The sequence below is a fragment of the Leucopleurus acutus genome, assembly GCF_964270905.1.
Source record: "Leucopleurus acutus genome assembly, chromosome: 16".
Taxonomy (NCBI): Eukaryota; Metazoa; Chordata; class Mammalia; order Artiodactyla; family Delphinidae; genus Leucopleurus; species Leucopleurus acutus.
In genome coordinates, this window is record NC_139158.1 from 6604891 (window position 1) to 6627214 (window position 22324).

General features: G+C 46.3%; 1 protein-coding gene across 1 annotated transcript; it reads left to right on the top strand.

Annotated features, from left to right (window-relative positions):
• The first annotated feature begins 172 nt into the window (after positions 1-172).
• On the top strand, positions 173-18071 carry MBLAC1 (metallo-beta-lactamase domain containing 1). The gene is made up of 2 exons (XM_082857589.1): positions 173-1982; positions 18024-18071. The coding sequence occupies exon 1, from the start codon at positions 550-552 to the stop codon at positions 1363-1365; it is 816 nt and encodes a 271-aa protein (XP_082713715.1). The 5' UTR covers positions 173-549; the 3' UTR covers positions 1366-1982; positions 18024-18071.
• The last annotated feature ends 4253 nt before the right edge of the window (positions 18072-22324 follow it).

The following is a 22324-nucleotide window of genomic DNA, read 5'->3' on the forward strand; positions in this document are numbered from 1 at the left end:
TGTTAAAAGCTAACGGTGCTTTGTAGTTTTGCAGCCCAAGGAGGGTGGCATGGATCAAGGCGCTGAGACAGGTTTCGGGCTTGGGACTGCGCAGCCGCGATCCGCGCATGCCTGAAAACGCGACGGAATTAAGTTACGTGCGCGGCGACGCCTGGGCCGCCATACTTGGGAGACGGGAGCTCGCAGAGGACAAACTCCCACGCGCTTTTCCCGTGTCTCTTCTTTCCTCAGAGTGAGGCAAGACCTAAGAGGAGCTAAAACTAGGTCCAAGGTAGAGAGCGGCTCCGGTTAGAATGAAGAAAATAACAAGGTTATCTCCGGAGGGTGGCGGCTGAGGACCTCACACGCGAGCGGGGTGGTGGCCGAAGACGCTGAGGGACGAGTGCATTCTCGCCGAAGTTCAGTTGGGCGATGCCAACTTAAGGGTCTGAGAGGGGTGGCAAGGACCTGAGACTCACTCCGCGGAGGCTGGGCGAGTGTGGAAACCCGAAGGGAGCGGACAGTCGCCGCAGGCCCCACTTCCTTTCCCCAGCCCGTCCCTCTCCGGCCATGAGCGGTGTAGTGCGCACCGAGCCGCTGCGCGGGGAGCCTCCGCTGCGGGTGCCCGGCGACGCCTTTTCTGTGGTGGTTCTGCTGCAGGGCTACGCGGAGCCCGAGGGGGTCGGCGACGCCGTGCGCGCCGACGGCTCCGTGACCCTTGTTCTGCCCCAGGCCTGGGGCCCGGCCTCCGGCCACCGAGAGCCCCCGCCCGAGGGCTACGAGGCGAAGACCGCCCTGGAGGAGGCGGCCCGTGGCCCCATCCTCGTGGACACCGCGGGGCCCTGGGCTCGAGAGGCGCTCTTGGGGGCCCTGGCGGGGCAGGGCGTGGCCCCGGGAGATGTGACTCTGGTGGTGGGGACCCACGGACACTCGGACCACATCGGGAACCTGGGGCTGTTTCCCGCGGCGGCCCTGCTGGTCTCGCACGACTTTTGCCTCCCCGGGGGCCGCTACCTCCCCCACGGGCTGGCTGAGGAGCAGCCTCTGCGGTTGGGGCCGGGACTCGAGGTGTGGGCCACGCCCGGCCATGGTGGCCAGCGGGACGTGAGCGTGGTGGTGGCTGGCACGGCCCTGGGTACCGTCATGGTAGTGGGCGATGTGTTTGAACGTGATGGGGACGAGGACTCGTGGCAGGCGCTGAGTGAAGACCCGGTGTCCCAGGAGCACAGCCGGAAGAGGGTCCTAGCCACTGCCGACGTGGTCGTGCCTGGTCACGGAGCCCCCTTTAGGGTGATCAGGGAAGCCTCGGCGCCAGAGACAGAGGGTCTGGGGAACAGCCGGCCAGATCTCGTGATCGGAGACGAGGAGCCCACGGTGCACCGATAAACCCCAGTCTTGACTGAATTCCTTTCAGGGACCCCAGCCCCCCACCCCCAGACAAGAAACTGACGTCCAGGACACGAGAGGATGTGTCAGAGAGGAGTCATGGGTTGTCACTTCCAGCTCTCGCAGGAGGCCAGTTTTCCAGGGAGGACAGAGTACTTTTGCCACAGCTGTCACCAGTATCACTAGGACCAAGGACTGGCACAGCTGTGTGCCACCTCTCGGGCTTCATTAGTGAAATGGCAGAATGTTCTTGGGAGAGTCTTCCAAAATAAAAGTAGAAACTGCATTGAAAATCATACTGCCCTTCAACTATTCTCCAATAAAAAATAAAAAAAAGTCATACTGCCCTAAATGTAAATGTGAAGCGTTCATAGTGATAATCATGCAGATATAATCCAGCAAGTGCAACAAGGAGACACTTTGGCGATACATTGCCTGTTTCTCAGAGGAAGCAGCTTGCTGAGAGAAGGTGCAGGGCAGACAGGTATTCTAGTCATCTGACTTTAAGTTATTAATTCGTTCAATGAATGCTGCTTAACACACCTGCAATGTCTCAAGCACGGCTCGAGGTCACGGGGATACAGCAGTGAGCAAGCCAGACAAACTCAGGGAGACAGGTAAATAATAATAGTAGCAAACCAAATAATTACGGGTTCTGGTTACTGATATGCAGAAAAAGCAGGGTGAGAAGGGTATAGAGTGCTGGGGTGGGAGAGTGGTCAGGAAAAGCCTCCGAGGTGATGTTTGATGAGAGAACTGAACGAGAAAAAGCTGGCCACATGGAGGTCTGGGAGAGGGGCATTCCAGGCACTGGAACAGCAGGTATAAAGGCCCCGAGGCAGGCTTGACCTACTTGAGCAGCAAGAGGACCTTGGGGTTGGGTTGCAGAGCGCTGGGGAAGAGTGGCAATAAATGAGCCTACAGAGTTGGGCAGCGACATCTTGCAAGGCCTTGGTAACCATGGTTAGGGGTTTGGATTTGTCCTGCGATAGAAGGCTTTGGCTTTATACTGATACAAAAGACCAGGGCGTTGACCTGGTTTCATTTACGTTTTAAAATAACCACTCTTGTTCTGAGTGGAGAAGGGGTTGGAGTGGGGCAACAATAGAATGGGCTGGACTAGATCGAAAGCCATTGCGGTGTTCCAGGTGACAGAGCTTGATGGCACCTGCCCTTATCCCAGAAGTCCTGTTATGGCTGTGGTCCTCTTCACAGCTGGGTTCCTGAGCTTGGGCCTTCCGTTCACACAGCCTCAGGGTGGACAGAAGCACTCAGGTTGGGAAGAGGAAAGAAAGGAGGAAGTCCACCTTGTTGTGGACGATGAGCCTCTCCGGGTGGACGATGTCACGCAAGGGCAGGCTGGAGGTCATTTCCCAGGCATCCACGAAGGCCACATGGTCAGCAAAGGCAGCTCAGAGGAGCGCGTTCACCTGGAGGGTGAACCAGTTGCTACTGTACATAGACTTGTAGCCGGTGTTGGCCAGTTCGATGATCACCAGGGTTCAGGGCTCCCAGGCCAGCAGTGCAGCCACGGCTGCCCAGATCTCTGCCAGTCGTTGCATAAAGATGGACAGAAGAAAGGTGGTGAAGTGGGTGCCCAGGCACCACCATGGTGTGGGGGCCCCCAGCCAGGCCCCGCCCCACTTCATGGGCCACCAATTGTAATGAGGCCACTGGTGTGTGGAGGGAGCGCAGGGGCCAGCTGTGCGTTCCAGTGCCGCACTATGCCCCGAGCAGTGTCCACGGCCATCAGAGAACCCAACTGATACGTGGTGTGTAGATCCACTGGCTTCAGGGCTGCACGGAGGACGAGAGAGGAGGGGATGGGTTATTTAGAGCTGTACACTCTCAAGTTATACAGATAAAAGTTCCAGTCTTGACTTATTCTAGAACATGGATATCCTGCCCTTGACTCAGGGCTGGTCACCCAGAGCAACACATCCCTTTGGCCACACTGATTGTCTCCAGGATGGATGGGTCACCTACGCTAGTCCAGTCTTAGTAATCTTAGGGGTTTTGCTGGAGCTAAGGGAAAAAGTCTCGTTCTTTCCTGCAAGACTGACATGGGAGGATGGGTCATCTTGCCCCCTTGTTGGAAGAGCCCGCTGGTGCTGGGGCCACCAAAGAGGGACTGAGAATGAGAGAATGAAGCTGAACGGTAGGGGGCAGAAGTGGGCAGTGAAGAGAAACAGACCAGATGACAGGTGTGAGCACGGGAAGCCAGATCTGTGCTAACTCATCAGTTACCTGGGCTAATCAACTCCTTTCGTGCCTAAGCTGTTCTGACTGTGTTTTCAGCTGTTTTCAAGATGAGTTGTGAATGGATACAAACACTGATGGAAATGATCCCTTAGAGGCAGGGAGTGAGGACAACAGCATGAGGAGAGGGCTGACAACAGAGGGAAAAATTGCTTAAGATATTAGGAGGTTGGGCCCAGAGTGATTGTTTCTTTCAAACTTCTTTTTTGTGAAAACTCTTAGGAAAACTGGACCTATATGATCAGCTTCCTCTACTCACAAGTCATTGGCAGACATTGGCTGCAGAATAACCCAGGCTTTCTTGCCCAGTGCTCTCCAAGAACAGCTCTCCGCTCCAGTTTGGGTGACTGCCCACTGCCTTTCAGACACCCACACCCTCCTCTCCTGCGGGCCTTTGAGCCCGCTCCCCCTCCACTCCCCATCATCTCGCTTTTCTCCACCATCTCAAACACCCAGGCTCAGCTCTCTCACCTCCTACAGAAAACCTCCCCTGAATTTGCCAACCTTATTTTAAACTCTAGCTATGCCTTCTCTATATTGTTCACTTAGCATTAGGTGATACCTGGTGTTGGTCATTATTTCTGGAAATGTCCTCTCCCCACTGTGCCGCTTGAGAGCAGAAGCTGCAAGGCCACTTGAGGTCTAGGCTCAGAAATTGCAGAATATCACTTACATCACATTCTGTTGACCAAAGCAGGCCAGCCCAGATTCAGGGATGAGGAAATAACCTCTCCATCTTGATAGAAGGAGCTGCAAAGAATTTGTGGCCATTTTTTTCTGTTGCAACATACCACAATGGGTTAGTGCACAACTTGGTGATGCTAAAAGTTCCCCTTTTTTGGGAGGTGGGGTGGTTATCCTAGGTTCTATTTTTATTTTTTGATTTTTTAAATTGAAGTATAGTTGATTTATAATATTATATTAGTTTCAGGTATACAACATAGTGATTCAATATTTTTATAGATTGTACTCCATTTAAAGTTATTACAAGTGGCTGTATTTCTCTGTGCTGTACAATACATCCTTGTTGCTTATTTATTTTATACATAGCAGTTTGGATCTCTTAATCCCATACCCCTATTTTGCCCCTTCCCCCTTCCCTTCCCTCACTGATAACCACTACTTTGTTCTCTATATCTGTGAGTCTGTTTCTGTTTTGTTATATACATTCCTTTTCTTTTCCCCCCTTTGGCTGCGCTATGTGTCTTGTGGGATCTTAGTTCCCAGACCAGGGATCAAACCCAGGCCCCGACAGTGAAATTGCCAAGTCCTAACCACTGATCTGCCAGGGAATTCCCGTGTTTTGTTATATACATTCTTAAATGCAATTTTTATGCCTTCTCCCATTGCCCAAAGCACCTGTCAATCACATCACATCATTCCCTCTTCACTTCCGGAAGGGGGCAGCACTTACTTCACAGAGAAAGCAAAGACCATTGTCCCAGCTATCTCTGCTTCAAGCCACCTTACCAGAAAACTCTGCATCTGCACCCAGGCTCACCTCCAGAAGAGGGGTGATTTACCCATTTATTGTGGGTAGCTGTAATTCATTCATTTTCACATGCGTAGTAGTCAATTTTGTGAATTACCATGTAGTGTTGGGAAAACTAGTTATCCACATGCGAAAGAATGAAATTAGACCCTTATGCCATACACAAAAATTAACTTAGAACAGATTGAAGACTTAAATGTAAGACCTGAAGCAATAGACTCCTAGAGGAAAACATAGGGGAAAAGCTCTTTGACATTGGTCTTGGTTGTGATTTTTTTGGATATGACACCAAAAGCAAAGGCAGCAAATGCAAAAACAAGTGGGACTACCTCAAACTAAAAAGCTTCTTCATAGCAAAGGAAACAAAATGAAAAGGTAACCTACAGAATGGGAGAAAATATTTGCAAACTGTATACTTGGTTAATGTCTAAAATATATAAGGAATTCATACAACTCAATTGCAAAGAAGCAACCCAATTTAAATATTGTCAAAGGACATGAATAGACATTTTTCCAAAGAAGACATACAAATGGCCAACAGGTATATAAAAATGTGCTCAGCATCACTAATCATCAGGGAAATGCAAATTCGAACCACAATGAGATACCACTTCACACCTGTTTAGGATGGCTATTATCAAAAAGATAAGAGATAACAGGTAAGGGGATTGAGGAGAAAAGGGAACCTGTGTGTACTGACTGTTAGTGGGAATGTAAATTGGTATAACCATTATAGAAAACAGTATGGAGTTTCCTCAAAAAATTAAAAATAGAATTACCATGGTAATTACCATTACCATATGATCCCAATCCCACTTCTGGGTATCCAAATGAAATGAACTCAGTATGTTAAAGAGATATCTGTACTCCCATGTTCACTGTAGCATTATCCACAATAGCCAAGATATGGAAACACCATAAGTGTTCATTAATGGATGAATGGATAAAGAAGATGTGAGATACACATATGTATACACACACACAGGGGAATATTATTCAGCCTTAAAAAAGAAAATCCTGCCATTTTTTGGCAGCATGGGTGAACCTGGAGGACATTTTGTAAGGGAAATAAGTCAGACACAGAAAGGCAAATGCTGTATGATCTCACTTGTATGTGGAATCTAAAAAGTTGAACTCATAGAACCAGAGGATAAAATGGTTGCCAAGGGCTGGGGAGTGGGGGAAATGAGATATTGATCAAAGGGTACAAACTTTCAGTTATAAGTTCTGGGGATCTAATGTACAGCATGGTGATTATACTCAGCACTGTATTGTATACCTGAAATTTGCTAAGTGAGTAGATCGTAGGTGTTCTTGCCACATACACAAGAAAAGGTAACTATGTGAGGTGATGAATGTGTTAATTAGCTTGATCATGGTAATCATTTCACGATGTATACATATATTAAACCATCATGTTGTACACCTTAAAAAAATCACGCTATACAACCTAAATATATACAGTTTTTGTTAGTTTTACCTCACTAAAGCTGGGGGAAAATAATTTTAAAAGCAGTTAATTTAATATTAGATATTGGAATGACAAATTCAAGTCAAAGCTGCTAACAAGAGCAAAAAACTAAAAGAAGAAATTGGAAAGATGGCCAAAAAGTAACAAATGGGAAAGCTGGTTTGAAGGCCACAGAGACTGTAAGGAACAGTAAATGGATCTAAATCATAAGCATGTTTGGCTCTGGGTTAGTTACCCCTATTAACAGCAACACCTTATGGTTAATTTAAATGTGACCCAAATAAGATCCCTTGCTCATTAATCTGGTATTGAATTTTCTATTAATTTGGTACTGAATTCAGAGGTTACCAAATAGGCATAGAAGAATGCCATCTGATAGTGGGCTTCTCCAAAGAAAATTTTTGCTTCTGCCAAAAATTTAGGCTAATAACTTCCTAGAGTGTGTTAAATTAACACAGGTTGAGATTTTTCAGACCAACGGTTCTGTGAATTTGGACTGCACATCTACCTAAGGGCTGGCTTGTGGGTATAAATTCTCCAGAAAGAGTTTTCTCTGTCTGTTCTGGACCAAGGTCCAAGACAGTCAAATTCTTCAAAATCCTCTGCTTGAGTGTGGCGTGGTGGTCTCCAGGTCACACAATATGAGGGTGTAGAACTTTGAGACCCTGACTTTATGCCAAGCGGGCAATTTCCTATTAGACTCACCACATTGTCAAAGACTTTGGGGTCTGTATCCTGCTCTTGGCTTCCTGAACACCAAATCGCAAGTTTCTTGAGCTTGGCAAATGCCCTCAAGGGGAAAGCAGTCTTTAGTGTATTACTCTCTGAGTTCCCAGTTTCATTTAGATTTTGCCCTCTGATAATTCCTTTAAAATTTGACAGATTATCAATGCATTTATTTATTTAAAGTAGATAGAATGTGTTTTTTTTTAAATTTATTTATTTTTGGCTGCATTGGGTCTTTATTGCTGCACGCGGGCTTTCTCTAGTTGTGGCGAGCGGGGGCTACTCTTTGTTGTGGTGCGCCGGCTTCTCATTATGGTGGCTTCTGTTGTTGCAGAGCACGGGCTCTAGGCGTGCGGGCTTCAGTAGTTGTGGCACGTGGGCTCAGTAGTTGTGGCGCACGGGCTTAGTTGCTCCACAGCATGTGGGATCTTCCTGGACCAGGGCTCGTACCTGTGTCCCCTGCATTGGCAGGCGGATTCTTTTTTTTTTTCTTCATTTTAATGTATTTTATTTAACCCATGTATCCAAAATAATGTGTCCATGTGTAATCAATATTTTTAAATTGAGAATTTTAAGATTCTTTTTATTGTACTAAGTCTTCAAGATCCTGTGTATTTTACACTTAACAGGGCATCTCAATTCATATCCTACATTTTCTTTTTTTTTTTTTTTTTTTTTTTGCGGTACGCGGGCCTCTCACTGTTGTGGCCTCTCCCGTTGCGGAGCACAGGCTCTGGACGCGCAGGCTCAGTGGCCATGGCTCACGGGCCCAGCCGCTCCGCGGCATGTGGGATCTTCCCGGACCGGGGCACGAACCCGCGTCCCCTGCATCGGCAGGCGGACTCTCAACCACTGCGCCACCAGGGAAGCCCCATATTGCTACATTTTCATCAGAAATACTTGATTTGTATTTAGATTTCATAAAACTTACAGTTGCAATTAGATTCCCATACTCAAGTTGTTCCAAACATACTTAGAAGTTGTCCGATAACTGAATTGAACGTCAGGTTTTTCTAAATTGATTTTTAAATTTTCTTTAATTTTAATTAATTTAAAGTATGGCATTTTAATTAAGGTGTGATTGGGGAACTGAATTTTAAGTTTCTTTTAATTGGATTCAGTTCCTCAGTTGCACTGAGTTCAATTCAGGTGGTCTACAGCCACATGTGGCTAATGGCTGCCATACTGGACAGCACAGGTCTCTTGGCATTAAGAAATGAGACAGCTTCATCCTCTCCCAGCTCTCACTTCGTGAGGGTTACTTCCCGTTTCTGTCAGTGAGATTCCTTTTGTGCTGCCATGAACCCAAGGTGATCCTCAGAGCCTCAGATTTGACCAGATCTCGAGACCTGCCATGAAGTTTGTCAGGTAGAAAGGGGTGCAAAACTAGCCCAACTTTCCCTTAAAGTCTTAAGAATGAGATTAACTGACCTTAGAAACAACTGATTCTTACGTTCTGCCTCTCAGTAGCCACTTGTCTGCTAGAAACATTTTAGGCAAAGATCTTTCCCTTCCACCCTGCTCCCCCAACCTACATGCATCCTCTCTGTAGGTTCACCCAGAATCTGTCAGCATTCCGTCGAGAAGTCAACGACTCGATGAAGAATTCCACTTACGGCGTGAATAGCAATGATATGAGCTGACACCTCCTTGGACTCTACCTGTACAAAGCAGCGTCCCTTTGGTCTGGCCCAGAGTGGCGAACAATTACAATGGAGAGGGCCTGGCTGATCCTGGCCCCCTCCTCCAGGGGTGTGGGGGAAATGGCAAAGGTCAACTAGCTTCTTCCCCAGGGAATAGGGGTGTGAGTGCACTCACTAGGGGGGCCGGGCGCTGCTGGTTCCTGGGGGATTGGGTGGAAAGGGTGGTGGGAGGAGACAGAGACACAAATGTGTGAGACTCCAGCCCTCTCCTCCTGGGGCCGCCCACGGGGAAAGAACCCCAGTGTCCTGTCACAACCTGCCTTGTATAAACATGTACATTTTTTCATAACATTTTGAACAAGGTTTATATTGACTCAAGTTTAAAAACAAAGTGTGACTGAAAAATTTTTACAGAGTCTAGTGCACCAATGCTGATGTGAGGGGTTATGTATGTGAGTGAGGAAAAAATGTGTATTCTGGTGGCCTGAAGCTTTACTGGACGAGGATGTGTGAACGTGCAGAGATATATTTAGTGACACAGTGTAGAGAGGCAAAAAAAAAAAAAAGAAAAAAGTAAAAATTCCAAATGTATATTTTTTCTTATACCCTTTCCTTGCCCCCCAAATTATCACTTCCTGTTACTGTATCACCCTTGTTATTAGGAACTCTAAGCCATGCGGAGCACCATCCCTCCCCCTTCAACCCAGATGCTGCCCTAGGTCCCTTGGCCTCTTGTGGTGACAAACAACTCCAGCTAAAAGTGTTTGGTGTTCTTAGCTTCATCCTCTTTCCCACTTTGCTTATCCCCATCCTCAGACCCATGGCCTTGCCCTCCTCCCGGGATGAGAAGACAAGCAGAGCCTTCAAGGCCAGAGGGGAGGCCTGTGGAGGGGCCGCCTGCGGGGAGTCTCAGCACTAGGAGAGCGAGGACCAGGCTCCTTCCGAGGACTGAGGAGGGTAGGGGCCTTCCCCAAACCCGCCCACCCCTGCCATGACTGACACTTCCTTTATCAATCTGGCTTCTTTTCCTATATTGCAAAAGGGCCTCTCTGTGGTCAGTGCAAAGGGAACCACAATCTAGGGCTCCCTGCCCCCCTCTGCACACTGAGGGGCTGCTCCTGACCTGGGCCAGCTGGGGCCTCTCCTCTCTCCCTCAGCTCCCTGCCTCTGCCACCCCCTTGGCATCTCCTTAGGAGTCAGTCTCTGTGTCTCTCTCTCTCCTTTTCTCTGCTTCTCTGAGTGTCTCTCCTCCCAGGGAAAGGGGTGACAGCAGGACCAGTTCAGGCTCCTTCAGGGAGAGGTCCACGGCCCTGAGTCCCTGCCCAGCTACAGCCCCTTAGAGAGGAGGAGGAGGGAGCTGCTGGTGGTCAAGCCTCAGCCCCCAGCCCAGGCACCAGGGGCACCCAGCATGCTGGTGGTCTCTCTCTCTGCAGGTAGGGGACACTGCAGTGCCCCCCTTCATCCCCAGGCAGAACCAAGGCCCACCAGGCCCCTCCCGCCCTGCTCTGCTCCCTGTGTGCAGTCTCACACCCTCCCTGAGGTGAGGTGAGGGTGGGCGCAGGTTCCCACCTACCCAGAGGGTGGGCCTTCTGGAGGCCACGCCTCCACCCAGAGATGCAGGACTGGATCTGCAGGGCCCTCTGTCCTCACACTCTACAAGGAGGACACCGGGGCTCAGACACGCCCTGCCCCACGTCCAGGACTCTGAGGTGGCGGGTCCGGGACTTGAACTCCAGTCTTGCTGAGCCCACAGAGCCTTCTGCTCCTTCTGGATGCTTCCTCCTGGCTGCACCACAGAATCTCTGGGCCTCACCCTGTGACTGCAGAGCTCTGGGGGGTGAGCCCGGAGGCTGTATTTAATAACGTTTCTCAGGGGGTTCCATCTGCAGCTGTGCGACCCTGGCTCATCCAGAGCCTTCCCTGGACAGAGGGGATGAAGGTCAGAGCAGTCATGAGCCATCCAGCTGACAGTCCCTGGGACCCCCTCTGATGGACGCCCTGCCCGCCTGTGACTGGTGGTGGGTGGGGTGAGAGATTGGGGGCTGGGAACTTTGGTGGCCCCCCAGGGCTGGCTGGGATGGAGGCTCTGCTCACCCGCTCTCCAGGATGACGTTGGCATTGGTTCACAGAATGGACCATGGGGGTGGGAGGACATGATTTGAACTTGCTTTTTCCTTTTCTCAGTTTCTTTCCCAATCCTAATAGATGTTTTCCACAGTTCTCTCGTGGCCAGCCAGGTGGTCCTGGCTTTCTCTATGTGCCTGCACTTATAGGCCTCAGAGGACAGATTCTGCACTTTCATGGAACCCTCTTACCTGAGTCAAGCCCTAAACCTGCGTTTTCTCATTTTCAGCTTTACAGCATTCTGTGGTGATGTATCCTTATGTTCATTTTACCCAGGGAGAAACTGAGGCCCAGAGCCTTAATGTCATGGAGAGTCCCAAACTCTCCCATTCCTGTTGGGGGAAGGGAGGATGAACTCCTGTCACCAATTCAGCCCAAGCATCTTTCAAAGTCCACAGGGAGGTGACCTCACTTACTCTGGTTCCCTCCAGGTCTGGATTTGGACCGCACTCAGGTCTGTCTGCCTCGTGGGCCTGGTGCTTACCCAAGATTGCCCCTCCCCCACCAGCCACCCCGTTAACCTCCCTCACTTCCCCTTCCTTCCACAGCCCATCCTGGGGGGTCATTCATTGTGCTTCATTCAGCTGGCTCCTTCTCAGGGTCTGGGGAAACAAAGGCAGGTGGGATGTGAGTGTGGCCCCTGAGGTGAGGCAGGACACATGAGGCAAAGAAAGAGCACAGGGAAGGGGGAGGTACGAAGGGCAAGGTCTTGGTCTCTGCTCTTTCCCATGGGCTGTCCACGGGCCTCTGCTGACATCAGCACTCTGTTTACTTCCTCTTGTTTTGCAGGCAGGGAGGGGCCCAGAGAAGGCTTCTCCTGCCCTGGTTGGGTGCAGGCGTGCAGTGAGCCCTCCAGGAACTAGAGTCCAGCTGGGAAGGGAAGACTCTCAGCTTGCTTCACTATGTGAGGCAAGTAGAGGGAGACCCAGGCCCCACAAAGTTGAAACAGGCAGGGATGACATCTCCCACTTCCTGTGTGTCGGGTGCTTTGCACTCGTGTTGGCCATGTTTTCTTATTTGCTGTATTCTTGATGCTCTGACATCTGGGGCCTCACTGACCAGGGAGAGACTGTCCCTCCCACGGCTGCCAGTTCTTAGAAGAGCAATGGACGTGCCCAGGAGCTCACCTGTCATATGCAAACCAGCCAGTCCAGAGCCCACACTCCCCACCACCTCCTCCATCTGGCTCTTATGCTCCAGGAGGCCCATGTTCTTCTGCCGTATTCATCCCAGGGCCAGGTACCAGGCAACTAGGGACAGCCCCTAATCCCCAGAGCCCACAGACATTATTCATACCAGCTGATCCTAAACCTGCCTGCTCTCCCTTGCCTTGTCTTTCTCACAGAACCTACAACAAAGGCTCCTGCCCATGTTTCCCCCTCCCTCCCTCCGCCTCCTGACCCTAGTGCCTCCCTGCATGGCCCTGCATGGAGCGCTGGGCATCTTGTTTTTATGGTTTTGTGAATATAAACTGCTTCCTTCATAACAGTCATTTGCATGTGTGTCTTACCATACCTGATTAAAACACATCCAGGTTATGTTTTAAAATAGCTCTTAACTCTCCCAGCAGCCCCAGGAGGTAAGCAGGGTCTATTTTGATCCTCATTTTTTTTTTTTTTTTTTTGTGGTATGCGGGCCTCTCACTGCTGCGGCCTTTCCCGTTGCAGAGCGCAGGCTCAGCGGCCATGGCTCACGGGCCTAGCCGCTCCGCAGCATGTGGGATCTTCCCGGACTGGGGCACGAACCATCGGCAGGCGGACTCTCAACCACTGCGCCAGCAGGGAAGCCCTGTAGATGATCTTTTTTATTCGAGGATGTGAATACCAGATTTCTATGATGCTCAGATCTCTTATATAAAATGGCATAGGTATTTGCATATAACCTACACAATCCTCCTGTACTTATTTATTTTTATAGAAATATAGATGATATACAATATTACATTGGTTTCAGATGTACCACATAGTGTTTTGACATTTGCATACATTATGAAATGATCACCATGATAAGTCTAGTAACCATCTGTCTTCATACAAAATTCTTACATTACTGAACATATTCCTTATGCTGTGTATTACATCCCCATGACTTATTTTATAAATGTAGATTTGTACTTCTTAATCCCCTGTACCTCTTTTGCCCTCATCCCCAAACTTCTCCCCTCTGATAACCACCCGTTTCTTCTCTGTTTCTGTGAGTCTGTTTTCATTTGTTTTGTTTGTTTTATTTTTTATATTCCACATATAAGTGAGTTCATATGGTGTTAGTTTCTCTCTGGCTTATTTCACTTAGCATAATATGCTCTACAAGCACCCACGTTGCCACAAATGGCAAGATTTCATTTTTTTTTATGCCTGAGTAATATTCCATTGTTTATATATACCACATCTTCTTTATTCATCTACTGATGGGCACTTAGGTTGCTTCCATATCTCGGGTAAATAATGCTGCAGGAACATAGGGGTGCATATACCTTTTCATATTAGTGTTTTTGTTTTCTTCAGATAAATACCCAGGAGTTAAGTTGCTGTATCATATGGCAGTTTTATTTTTAATTTTTTGAGTAATCTCCATACTGTTTTCCATAGTGGCTGCACCAATTTACATTCCCAACAGCAGTGCACGGTGGGTTTCCTTTTCTCTACATCCTCCAACACTTGTTATTGGCGGTAGTTCATTATGGTTTCAATTTGCATTTCCCTGATGGTTAGCGATGTTGAGCGATGTTGAGCGTCTTTTCATGTGTCTGTTGGCCTTCTCTATGTCTTCTTTGGAAAAATGTCTATTCAGGTCTTCTGCCTGTTTTTTAATTGGGTTATTTGTCTTATGGATGTTGAGTTGTATGAGTTCTTTGTATATTTTGGATATTAACTATTTATCAGATATATTATTTGCAAATATGAGCAATTTCATTTGGGCAGGGCGGTCGCGGTGCCCAGGGCCCAGCGCTTCATCTGTTCCCTGGGTTCTTCCCACCCGGTCCCCGGAGGAGCCTGCAGGCCCCTGAAGGGAGCTGCCTGGAGCCTCCACCCGGGGTCTGGGGGTCACTACAGGGCGGTTGTGTTAAAATGTCGGAAGCCGAGAGAGGCCGGATGGGCGGTGGGCTACCCGGAGGGTTGGGAGTGGGCGCTGGGCTGTGGCGGGCGGGGAGCTTCAGGCCACGGGGACAGGCGGCGGGACCTCCGGGTGGGGAAGAGGGCTCCGGCGGGCTGGGGACAAGGGACTGTGTCAGGGTCGGGCCAGGGGGCGAGCCCGAGGGTGGGTGGGGCTGGACTGGGGAAGGAGGGCTCTGGGGTCGCCGAGGGGCAGAAGGACGGAGTGAGCGCCTTCTCGCGACCCGCTGCTGGATTGCAGTGGCGTGGGGAGGGATAGTCACGGGGGAGGGAGGGTCCTAAGGACGGTCGGGGGAGGGTTGAGCTCGGGTCCCGGCTGCTGTCCGGGCTGCTGGGCCAGCTGCAGTGGGCGGGGTCGGGGCTTAGGGACCCAGCACGAAGGGGTTGGGGGTCTTGGACGTGGGTTGGGTCACAACTCTGTCCTCCTCCCGCGACCCTGACAGCGTCTCCCAGGACGCTCTTCTCTCCGGCGGGGCTGGCGTCCTCTGCAGAGGGACCCCTTGGGGGCCGCCCGCCATTGGGCCCCTTCGCGGCGGGTGTCAGTGGCGCCACCTAGTGGCGAGCCCACGGCCGGCTCCTGGCTCCGGGCGCCCGGTTCAAGATTCTTTTCTACAACACTTTACTTCATTGTCACTGTTGTAATAACAATCTGAATCTTGTTCCTTTGTACACGACTTGCTCTTACTTGGGAAGTTCTTAGAATTTTCTTTGTATTTGATGTTCTTATCTTTCATTATAATGCATCTACATGTTTCTCTTATTTCTTTGGTACACAATGGGCCCATGCAGTCAGGCCATTTCTCTTTTTAAATTAAATAATTGAGTAACTTTAGTAAATTCTGGGAGATTAGTTTCTATTTGTATCAGTCAGGGCAGGAGACAGATGACATTCTCAAATTGAGGGAATGGAGGAGAGTTTAATAAAGGAACCATTTCTAAAGGAATGGGGAGGATTATGGGACACCGACAAGGGAGGTGGAGCATCTTGGGCTAGCAAGAGTGGAGTCCTTGTTGCCAATATGCTTGAAGGAGCAAAGAGAGGGAACAATTGCCAGAAACTGGAATAAGTAGCCCTAGTTGTAGGGGGAAGGCCTTTGGTGGAGGAAAACAGCAGCCCAAGGTGATTCAGCAAGGAGGGGATCCCCTCCCCTTGATCAGCGGGTGTCTCCCATTGGCAGGTCCCAATAGGAAACCAGAGGGCAAAGGCACCTGGGTGACGTGGTCCAAAGGAATCAGCCTCCTGGGGCTGAGTAATATTCCATTGTATATACACACCACGTCTTCTTTATCCATTCATCTGTCAATGGACATTTATTTTATTTATTTATTTATTATTTTAAAAGGTGAAGAGGACACTTTTTTTAAAAAAAGTTATTTACTTTCTTGACTTTTTTTTTTTGGCTGCGTCAGGTCTTCATTGTGGCTTGCGGGCTTCTGTCTAGTTGTGACATGCGGGTGTTCTTTCTCTAGTTGTGGCTCGCGGGCTCCAGAGAGCATGGACTCTGTAGTTTGCAGCACGTGGGCTCTCTTGTTGAGGCGCGCGAGCTCAATAGTTGTGGTGCCCTGGCTTAGTTGCCCCACGGCATGTGGGATCTTAGTTTCTCCACCAGGGATCAAACCCTTGTTCCCTGCATTGGAAGGTGGATTCTTTACCACTGGACCACCAGGGAAGTCCCCTGTTGATGGACATTTACATTGCTTCCATGTCTTGACTATTGTAAATAGTGCTGCTATGAACATTGGGGTGCATGTATCTTTTTGAATTATAGTTTTCTCCGGATATATGCCCAGGAGTGGGATTGCTGATCATATGGTAACTCTATTTTTTGTTCTTTGAGGAACCTCCATACTGTTTTCCACAGTGGCTGCACCAATTTACATTCCCACCAACAGTGTAGGAGGGTTTCCTTTTTTCCACACCCTCTTCAGCATTTATTATTGTAGACTTTGTGATGATGGTCATTCTGATAGGTGTGAGGTGATACCTCATTGTAGTTTTGATTTGCATTTCTCTAATAGTTAGTGATGTTGAGCATTTTTTCATGTGCTTCTTGGCCATCTGTATGTCTTCTTTGGAGAAATGTCTGTTTAGGTCTTCTGCCCATTTTTTGATTGGGTTGTTTGTTTTTTTTTGTTATTGAGTTATATGAGCTGTTTGTATATTTTGGAAATTAAGCCCTTGTCAGTTGCATTGTTTACAAATATTTTCAACCGTTCTGTAAGTTGTCTTTTCATTCTGTTTATGGTTTCCTTTGCTGTGCAAAAAACCAAAAGCGTCTAAGTTTGATGAGGTCTCATTTGTTTATTTTTGCTTTTATTTCTATTGCCTTGGGAGACTGACCTAAGAAAACATTGCTCCGATTTATATCAGAGAATGTTTTGCCTATGTTCTCTTCTAGGAGTTTTATGGTATCATGTAAGTTTATGTGGTATCATTTAAGTCTTTAAGCCATTTTGAGTTTATTTTTGTGTATGGTGTGAGGGTGTGTTCTAACTTCATTGATTTCCATGTGGCTGTCCAGCTTCCCCAACCACTTGCTGAAGAGACTGTCTTTTCTCCATTATGTATTCTTGGCTCCTTTGTTGAAGATTAATTGACTGCAGGTGTGTGGGTTTATTTCCGTGCTCTCTCGTCTGTTCCATTGATCCATATGTCTGTTTTGAATATGTAGCTTTGCACTGTTGTCTGAAGTCTGGGAGGGTATGTTTATTTGATAGAATCCGCTCTCCCGACTATACATGAGAGCAGAGGCTGTGCTTGCTCTTGCTCTCTGTGGCATCCCCTGCACATTGCGCAGAGCCTGGCACATAGTAGGTTCTCAGTCAGTGTTTTTGAATAAATGAATAGAAACCAGAGAAAGCCAGAAGAATGGAAGTCCATTCCACAGGACTCTATGTCTGAGCAGTTGAGAATTGGGAGCTTTGCTTTACAAGTTTCAAAAAAATATATGCATTTTTGCCTTTTGAGTTGAAAGGCAAAAACTGTGAATAAATTTTTTAAAGTGTCTTTTGTTCTTATAAAAGAAATCTGGAAGAACCTGAAGCTGACAGAGGCGTCATTTAAGACCCAAGATGTGAAAGTGTGGGTGTGACTGTGCCAGGTTGTACCTTATTAAGGGAAAAGAACTCTCTCGCATAAGGATGGAGAGTGGGGTTCCGCATATATGTGAGACCATACGATACTTGTCTTCCTCTGTCTGACTTATTTCACTTAGCATAATGCTGTCAAAGTCTATCCAGGTTGTTGCAAATAGCAAGATTTCCTTCTGTTATATGGATTAATATTCCATTATGTGTATACACCACATTTTCTTTATTCACCCATTGATGGACACTTAGGTTGTTTCCATATCTTGGCTATTGTAAATAGTACTGTATGGGGCTTCCCTGGTGGCGCAGTGGTTGAGAGTCTGCCTGCCGATGCAGGGGACACGGGTTCGTGCCCCGGTCTGGGAAGATCCCACAGGCCGCGGAGCGGCTGGGCCCGTGAGCCATGGCCGCTGAGCCTGCGCGTCCGGAGCCTGTGCTCCGCAACGGAAGAGGCCACAACAGTGAGAGGCCCGCGTACCGAAAAAGAAAAAAAATAGTACTGTATGAACATGGAGGGGAGATCTTTTTGAGTTGGTGTTTTCCTTTCCTTCAGATAAATACCCAGGAGTAGAATTGCTGAATCTTATCAGTAATCTCTTATCTGACTGAAGTTTGACTTTTGTTGTTCTTTTAGAAAGTCAGCTGTATTTCCTGGATTATCACATATTTGAAATGTTGGTCTGTTGCCTTCACAGTTGTGTAATACTTTAGCTGAGTGTAAAATTCTTTTTTTTTTTCAGGACACCTTTCTCTTTAATGAAATTGTTCAGATGTGCAAGGGATTACAGGCATTTGTGATCACAGTAAGTGTCCTGAGGTTGGAACCACACAACAGACCAGAAAAAAAAGATGCTATAGTCTGTGCCCATTCATGCTCTTCGTCCTCCTTCAATATTAATAAAATGTAATGGAGAGTCCCTACCTTTTGTTGAACTCATAATTGAGTTTTAGCATTTTAATGATTATTCTTTATGATTTGTAGGGGCCACATGGCCCATAATGCACAATTAGAGGTAAGATGCCCTTTCCAAGGTCATTGGCTCTATACAACTTTTGTAAATATGACTGGTACATTACTTTTATTATTCAGTTAGCTTTGGCAATCAGGAACTTAAGACATAATTGGATCACGTCAAGTACAGTTACATTGCACATGAATCCAAGAAAAGAATGTGATGAGTACACCACAAGTTTAATTCAGGGTTATCTAATTGTTTAATCCTAAAATACAGTTCCTCTCATCTCACTGGAACCCACACACTAAATTAAGGACTTCTGGCTGCCAGAATTCATTTGTGTTCTTGGATTTTCACTTTGAAAACTTCCAAAGGAGCCAAGGAATCCTGCTGATAGCAGAGTAAGCCTCAGCTATGGAAGTCAAACTGGTGATAAATATGAAGAAAACCGTAATCAGTTTTAATGAATACAAATAGCATAATGCCTGGACCAGGGGAGTCCAGGGAAATGTTCAACGTAGTTCATGGGTGGAATTCAACAATTTTTTTTTTCATACACACACACTGTATTTTATTTTTACAAGAGATAAATAGACTGACACCGAGCATTGTAAATTGATGACCACAACAAAAGCAACAATGACTGCAGTTACCAAACACGAAACACACTCACACTATGTCGTAATATTGACATTCAGTCCAGGAATCCTCCACTGTAACAGCTCCTTTACTTTGCAGTGAAAATTGATTTGTACATTTTTTGCCTCTGAGTCCTTGTGGGATTTTTTTTTAAATTCAAACAGAAAGTCACAAAACTTATAATCATCCTCATCAGTTCACTCAGTCCCGTGTAATTAATTTTTTTTCATCTTGATCTTTTGTTAGCACTTTTATGAGTTCATCAGTTTTCCATTAGGGTTCTGAAAATGCTTATTCATTCAGTTCAGCAGTATAGTCAGTTACCAGAAACCTGTACTTGTCAGAGTCTTTTCCATGAATTCCTTGAAGATGTGAGCATAAAATTCTTGGGTGTTTTTGTTTTGTTTTCTTATAGTTTGTGGTCTTTGCAAGCATTGTTCCACTGTCTTCTAGTGTTCAATGTTGTTGTTTATTAATGTAAGTCAATCTTAAATTTTCTCTTATAGGTGACTTAAACCTATTTTGCTTAAATGCCCAAAGGATTCTTTCTTTATTTTTAAATGTCAGTGATTTTACAAGTGATGCCCTGATGTTGGCTCTTTTGTGTCAGTTTTTTTTTGGTATGCATGTAATAATACAGATTGCAATCATGTGAAAGAAAAAAAAATAAGCTGAAAAATCCACAATTGTGTGAAATATGGCATGGATTCAGCTCTGAAGTACAGAAACAAATAAACAAAACCCAGGAGCTTAAACAAATTAGAGAAAAATTGTGTGTTTCACATAAGGAGAAGTCTGGAAGAAGGCAGCCTGGGTGCGGGGGCACAGCAGACCTGTGATCCCAGTAGGAACCCTGGCTCCCTGTAACTTTCCTTTCAACCAAACTTAGCATTTGCTTGTTTCCTATGGTCACAAGATGTCTGCTCCCTCCCAGCACCAGAGCTGCATCTTAGGAGGTCAGGAAAAGAAAGAGAAAAGGGCAAAAGACATTCACCAGCCAAGTCTCTCTGCCCGTTAAAGAACTTTCCTGAAGCCCAACTCAGAAATGTCATTGGCTTGAAGTATGTCACATGGCAATCCCTAGTTGCAAGAAAGTCTGGGAAATGTGGCTTTTTCACCAGCCACTTTTGGTGGGGGCGGTTCACATGCAAACTCTATTTATTTTATTTATTTATGTTTTTAACATCTTTATTGGAGTATAATTGCTTTACAATGGTGTGTTAGTTTCTGCTTTATAACAAAGTGAATCAGCTCTACGTATACATATATCCCCATATCTCTTCCCTCTTGCATCTCCCTCCCTCCCACCCTCCCTATCCCACCCCTCTAGGTGGTCACAAAGCACTGAGCTGATCTCCCTGTGCTATGCGGCTGCTTCCCACTAGCTATCGGTTTTATATTTGGTAGTGTATATATGTCCATGCCACTCTCTCACTTTGTCCCAGGTTACCCTTCCCTCTCCCCGTATCCTCAAGTCCATTCTCTAGTAGGTCTGCATTTTTATTCCTGTCCTGCCCCTAGGTTCTTCATGACCCTTTTTTTTTTTTTTTAGATTCCATATATATGTGTTAGCATATGGTATTTGTTTTTCTCTTTCTGACTTACTTCACTCTGTATGACAGACTCTAGGTCCATCCACCTCACTACAAATAACTCAATTTTGTTTCTTTTTATGGCTGAGTAATATTCCATTGTATATATGTGCCACACCTTCTTTAAGCATTCATCTGTCGATGGACAGTTAGGTTGCTTCTGTGACCTGGCTATTGTAAACAGTGCTGCAATGAACATTGTGGTACATGACTCTTTTTGAATTATGGTTTTCTCAGGGTATATGCCCAGTAGTGGGATTGCTGGGTCATATGGTAGTTCTATTTTTAGTTTTTTAAGGAACCTCCATACTGTTCTCCATAGTGGCTGTATCAATTTACATTCCTGCCAACAGTGCAAGAGGGTTCCCTTTTCTCCACACCCTCTCCAGCATTTATTGTTTGTAGATCGAATATCCAAAGTAATCTTGAGAAAGAAAAACGGAGCTGGAGGAATCAGGCTCCCTGACTTCAGACTATACTACAGTAATCAAGGCAGTATGGTACTGGCACAAAAACAGAAATATAGATCAATGGAACAGGATAGAAACCCCAGAGATAAACCCACGCACAAATGGTCACCTTATTTTTGATAAAGGAGGCAAGAATATACAATGGAGAAAAGACAGCCTCTTCAATAAGTGGTGCTGGGAGAACTGGGCAGCTACATGTAAAAGAATGAAAGTAGAACACTCCCTAACACCAGACACAAAAATAAACTCAAAATGGATTAAAGACCTAAGTGTAAGGCCAGACACTATAAAACTCTTAGAGTAAACATAGGCAGAACACTCTATGACATAAACACAGCAAGATCCTTTTTGACCCACCTCCTAGAGAAATGGAAATAAAAACAAAAATAAACAAATGGGACCTAATGAAACTTAAATGCTTTTGCACAGCAAAGGAAACCATAAACAAGACAAAAAGACAACCCTCAGAATGGGAGAAAATATTTGCAAATGAAGCAACTGACAAAGGATTAATTTCCAAAATTTACAAGCAGCTCATGCAGCTCAATATCAAAAAAACAAACAACCCAATCCAAAAATGGGCAGAAGACCTCAATAGACATTTCTCCAAAGAAGATATACAGACTACCAACAAACACATGAAAGAATGCTGAACATCATTAATCATTAGAGAAATGCAAATCAAAACTGCAATGAGATATCATCTCACACCAGTCAGAATGGCCATCATCAAAAAATCTACAAGCAAACTCTATTTAGTATCTAACCTCCATAACACACTAAGTTCATCTTATAGAAAATAAAAATATATGTATTTAAAAATTGATCTGAAAGAAGAACATAATAACTGGAACAGAAATAAACAAGTCCCAAAAGAAACAACCATAACAATACTTAATTTTGGAAATGTAATTTTCCCTAATATAATTAATTTATGTTTATGATTCATGAACTGTTCCTTAATTTTCTGCTATAATTCTGTACCATTTGTGTAACAAGCAGAAAAGTTCCTAGCTACCCTGTGCACACAGAGATTTTCTATAAATGTTTCTGCAGTCGGTTTCATTTGCTTTGCCCAGGATTCACTGGTTGACTGGCAATGCCTGGATTCATCACAGGAAGCTTTGATCATCCTTAATCGGACTCACATGGGGGAAATAAGGACGCAGTGGTTCCACAGCAGAAATTTTAGTGAACGTAAAAATGTAGGATCCATTGCATTCCTCTGTTTCTTTCTCCAATATTATAAAACACCTAGACTTTAATGCTTAGGCAAGGAACAGCAGCCAGCACACCATAGGGATTCTTGTGTACGTGATTCTCCAACATTTCAACCAAATCTATTAGAAAATAGCGGCTATATGTTTCACTGGTGAGACAAGAG